Consider the following 5,354-nt stretch of genomic DNA (forward strand, 5'->3'; position numbering starts at 1 on the left):
TCTCTGGAATTAAGAGATATGAATAAAACATGTAATACGTATGACATGTGTGGTTGGTAATTTCTATTCCTTCAAATTCTTCCTAATATTCTTCCATTTTACATTAGATACACCAAGCTACTCCAATCTGATATTGAAAATGAGTAAGAAGAGTATGGCGAGTTAGTACCATGAATGTTACATGTGACCACGCATGTCATGGGAGATACAAATGTTGTATACTTGTCTTGTTGACTCAAACATGTGTGTTGGTGTATCACATGCGTCGTTTTTGTTTGTTTATAACAGATCAATAGCAAACACTTTATGCACCAAGTAATTTAATTAGACAAACTTTGAGACAACTACACACTACATGCACTGAAAAACTTGATTATGATGTAGAGCATCATGAAAGAGCTGATGTTAGAGAGGAAGCAAAGGTCTTAAAAGAAGCATGTGAAGCATTTCTTTTAAGTAAATACGACTATTTAATTGCATACGAATATCATCTTCCTTCTCATTACAAAGGAGATGTAATTCTTGCTAAACTTCGTAATGATGGAAAGATTGATATTTTGGCATTGGAAGCAAAGCATATTAACTATTCACCAGATGTGGTTTGGAGAAATCAAAAACGAAAACTTCAAAAACTCAGAGAACAAGTTACGAGATGTGGCAACAATGCCTCTCACTATTTGACTGAAATTCTTGAATGGGATACAGATTCGATTGGTACAATCAAACCATTTGGAGTTTACAATGGCCAAAATGGAGAGCTCAGAGATCACACAAAGGATCTCATTGAACCAGAACATTTTGAGCAAACAACAAGATTGGATTCAGAAGTACCTGTAACAAGCACTACTACTAACCAAGGAAATGGCTCATTCTGGGGAGCACTTGCTGTTGTTGGGGCAGTTTCTTTAGGAGCCATGTATGTAGCTACCAATAATAATAACCCTCCCAATCAACAACAACAACAAATTCAACAACAAGGAAGAAGAAACAATGAAAATGAAGAAAGCCAACAAGAATGCTTAATTATGTAATTTAGATACCATTTTAAATAAAACAGTAAGACATTCGTTTATTTGAGAGGATAAGTAGCTTTCATCATCTGATTCAATTTTTACTTCACAGCTTTAAGAATGTAAAGTATTTGTCATAATTTAGTCTTTTCCTCTGTATTCAAAACGCACCATTGAGAGAAAATGGAAGCTGAGTCATTACCAAGTATTGTTGTTTATTGAGGTGGAGAGAGAGTACAGTCCCGTCTCGAATAGTAAAAGGTCAATGACAATGCATCACATAAATTATTATAATTATTTTCATGTCTCAATCTCAAAAGTCCTGTGAAAGCTTTAAGATTTCTTGCCAAAATTTTTCAGGTAATTTGGAAATTCTATTTTGATCTATGAAGAGTTGTTTTCTGTTGACAATGCTAAACTTGAGAATCTCTCTCAAAAATTGCTCAAATAACTTCAAGCATAGCAAAGTAATTATCAATGGATAGAGTAAAGTTATTCTTGCAATAATTGATTAGATATTGAATTTCATGTTTCATTGCCATATCAAGTAATCCAATAATTTTAACAGCATCAATTTTGTCAATTGAAATTCTATAACAATATTTGATCACAATTTCCAATAATTCCAAATCTTCTGATTCGTCAGGTGTGAATATTCCATCATCACTCAAATCACTGAAACAAGATCCACTGTCAAATAATGCATTAAACAATGTACTTGATGAACTCAATACAGTTTTGTGACAATATAAGTATTTGTTTTGTCCCATTTTGATTTTTACATCACTTGTTTTCATATCACCATATAATGATTCAATTGTTTGTGGTTCATTTTCAATTGTTTCCTCAATATTAATTGCAGTTGGTTCAGTAATGATCATTTTTGGAAATATGGCAGTAGCATTTCTCATAATTATTGGAAGAGTCGATAATAAAGTGTTTCCTTCTTTTGTTTGCATTTGAACAGCAGCATATTCAATGCAATGGTTATTCAATTGATCGAGAATGTAATTTTGAATACCAAATTCCTCTTTGCAAGTTTTGAGTAAATTTTCAATTGTTTCCCATTTGAAAGTAAGATTTTCTAATGTGAATGAGTTCACAAATTCACTTGTCAATGATCTTTTCAAATCAATAAATTCACCATTCTTAAATAAACCCAAAATGAATAAAACATCCAACACTTCTTCTTTGCTAAACTTTACCTTGTTCTTATCATACAGCAAAGAATCAATTAATTTTTGAATAATTTCTTGTTGTGATGAACTCATCAAACAAAGCATCTTTTCATTCTTCAAAATATTACTAAATTTTGGTGAAATTTTTTCAATGAGTGGAATGAATCCATAAATTTGAAATCCAAATAATTGATCTCTTGAATGTTTTTTCAAATTATATTCTATTTTGGAGTACAAGCTACTATTTCCAGTTAATAACTTATTTCCAATATGAGGATACATTATAATATTAAAAGGTGAATCACCACTGAATCCAGCAGTTCCATTTCCTGCAATTGTTACAATATTTCCATTTTCTAATATTTTTCTAATTCTTTGATTACTTTGATCAGAAATATAAACTTCATTATTTGAAACAAAAACACTATTAGGCCTATTCAGTTGTGCATTTGTTGCAGGACCATTATCACCACTGAATCCATAATTTCCATTTCCAGCAATTGTTATAATATTTCCATTTTCCAATATTTTTCTAATTCTTTGATTACTTTGATCAGAAATATAAACTTCATTATTTGAAACAAAAACACTATTAGGCCTATTCAGTTGTGCATTTGTTGCAGGACCATTATCACCACTAAATCCATAATTTCCATTTCCTGCAATTGTTACAATATTTCCATTTTCCAATATTTTTCTAATTCTATGATTGCTATAATCAGTAATATAAACTTCATTATTTGATGAAACAAAAACACTATAAGGATTATACAATTGTGCATTTGTTGCAGGACCATTATCACCACTGAATCCATAAGTTCCATTTCCAGCAATTGTTATAATATTTCCATTTTCTAATATTTTTCTAATTCTGTTATTATGTTGATCAGTAAAATAAACTTCATTTTTCGATGAAACAAAAACACTAGAAGGATTATAAAGTTGTGCATTTGTTGCAGGACCACTATCACCACTAAATCCAACAGTTCCATTTCCAGCAATTGTTATAATATTTCCATTTTCCAATATTTTTCTAATGCTATGATTGCTATAATCAGTAATATAAACTTCATTCTTTGATGAAACAAAAACACTACAAGGATAATTAAATTGTGCATTTGTTGCAGGACCATTATCACCACTAAATCCATAATTTCCATTTCCTGCAATTGTTACAATATTTCCATTTTCTAATATTTTTCTAATTCTATGATTACAAAAATCAGCAATATAAACTTCATTATTTGATGAAACAAAAACACTAGAAGGATTAAACAGTTGTGCCCTCGTAACTAGTGAAGACATTTTTTTTTTTTTTTTAGAAATCTAATTTATTACAATTTAATTGTCATTCAGACTCGTGATTGAATAAATTGCTGTGAGATTGATTCAATCCACAGATACTTCAGTAATGATAGGATTGTTCACTTTGTATTCTTGGGGAATTTAAAGTGCCATGTAGGTTTGTCATAATTTTGAGTTAAGTTTGTTGTTTGAAATTGAAAATGAGAAGTTTAGCTATTGGGCTTATCCAATTTCTTCCTTTAGTCTACTTCCAGAGATTACCAACCTATCTTTGTTAGTAAACATATTAAATAATGTTTTCATTCGTTCTCAATCTTGCATACCCAAGAGAGTTGGAAAGTTTGATTATTTACATCGGTCACAAATCAAGACCAGATGAGAGGAATTCATTGAATGTTTGGGAGTGCTATTATACGTTCTCGTTTGAATTTACATTGTTGATGGAGGTAGAAATATGAAGGAGAAGGGAAATTTTTGGCAGTGATTGGTTGAGTTTGAGCGGTTGTTTGAGTGATTTAGTAATGATTCTGTTAAATATCCTTTCAAGGACCACTTTATAGGATATTGGAATAATCAAGCATCTTTCTCGATCTTGCACAGAACTTCAAGAGAGTTTGATGGTTTGGATTATTTGCATCTGTCATTAACCAAGACTAGATGGGAGGAATTCATTATTAATCAATTTCACTAACTTATTCTGTTCTCATTGGATGAATATAGATTGAATAATTAATGATGGAGATAGGGAATGGATGAATATATTGAATATAAGAGTATAAATTGTATAATTGATGATGGAGAAAGGGAATGTGTGCTCACCACTATTATTTTCGGTCTGGTGAGCTAGTGTAACCTTTTCATTAAACTAAAGATGATGGGTAACAGGTGGAGTATGAATAATATGCAAAATGGATAATTGTAAAGTATTTGTAAATTTCATGAGGATAATAAGGATAATAAAATTAATAGTAGTTTGGTGAGGGATAATGAGTAATGGGTGATAAAATTATGAGTATAGCTGTGTATATGTAATATGACACGACACTATGGTGGCCTGCACTGAGGTAATAGGGCGAACAACTGAGTTAGTTCTTGGGGAGATGTAAAGCTATTTTTTTCGGTCTCAACTAGTGAAGACATTTTTTTTAATTGTAATCCGAGCAGAAAAATAAACTATTAGAAAATATTCTTCAAGAACAACTATATCATGTTCTCTGTTGCGAATTTTAGATGGTTTCTACATAAAACCAGGTAGAAGAACATTACTAGTGAGTGTTCAACATTTTTGATGGTGTGATGATGAAAAATGCTTAATAATGGTAAGGAGTGACAAATTTTTTAAAACAATTAAATGATGAAAAAACTATGGGAGGTTCACCCCACATAACATTGACATTGGTTTATTCACCACTCTACTTGCTAGAGAATCTGGTATTCCCACAACTTTGGTAGTGAATTACTGTTTAGAGTGCAAGGAGATGAATTTGCCAATTATTCATTAATTGAATTTCCCACCAAATCAAAGTTCAAAGATTTTAGTTTTCAATTGGCGACCTTTACTGTGTGGCACCCATTAGTTTGAGGTGGTAGAAATCTTACATTTCATTTAGGGGCGTATGGTGGTCAGAAAATTACGAAATATTTCTTCATACCTCCTTTCATTTAATTGTAAAAATGTTTCTTCTTAAGAAACAACTCTGATTTTATTAAGGCACAAAAATCCATTTAGAAACAATTGCAGACAACATGGGTTAGCTTACTCACCGATTTTTAACAAACTTTGAAAGGTACTAAATTTGGAAAATGTTAATTTATTGAAACCAAAAATCTGAGCCAACAAATCACCTGTGGCCAAAAAACA

The 5,354-nt window shown here is 31.1% G+C and overlaps 2 protein-coding genes across 2 annotated transcripts in view; one reads left to right on the forward strand and one right to left on the reverse strand.

The window, feature by feature from the left end:
• NAEGRDRAFT_76286 (uncharacterized protein) overlaps positions 1–1,031 on the forward strand; it is a gene marked incomplete at both ends in the record, with an annotated part of 3,107 nt that extends 2,076 nt beyond the window's left edge. The window contains one exon of the mRNA XM_002668742.1: positions 297–1,031. Within this exon, the coding sequence (XP_002668788.1) occupies positions 297–1,031 (735 nt within the window). The remainder of the gene's footprint in view (positions 1–296) is intronic.
• Positions 1,032–1,453: 422 nt separating this feature from the next.
• NAEGRDRAFT_76287 (uncharacterized protein) lies at positions 1,454–3,493 on the reverse strand (the record flags this gene model as incomplete). Its single annotated transcript, XM_002668746.1, has 1 exon — positions 1,454–3,493. One exon carries the CDS (start codon positions 3,491–3,493, stop codon positions 1,454–1,456), a length of 2,040 nt encoding a protein of 679 aa, XP_002668792.1.
• Positions 3,494–5,354: the final 1,861 nt, after the last annotated feature.

The sequence above is a fragment of the Naegleria gruberi genome, assembly GCF_000004985.1.
Source record: "Naegleria gruberi genomic scaffold NAEGRscaffold_108, whole genome shotgun sequence".
In the NCBI taxonomy this organism is placed as follows: Eukaryota; Heterolobosea; class Eutetramitea; order Acrasida; family Naegleriidae; genus Naegleria; species Naegleria gruberi.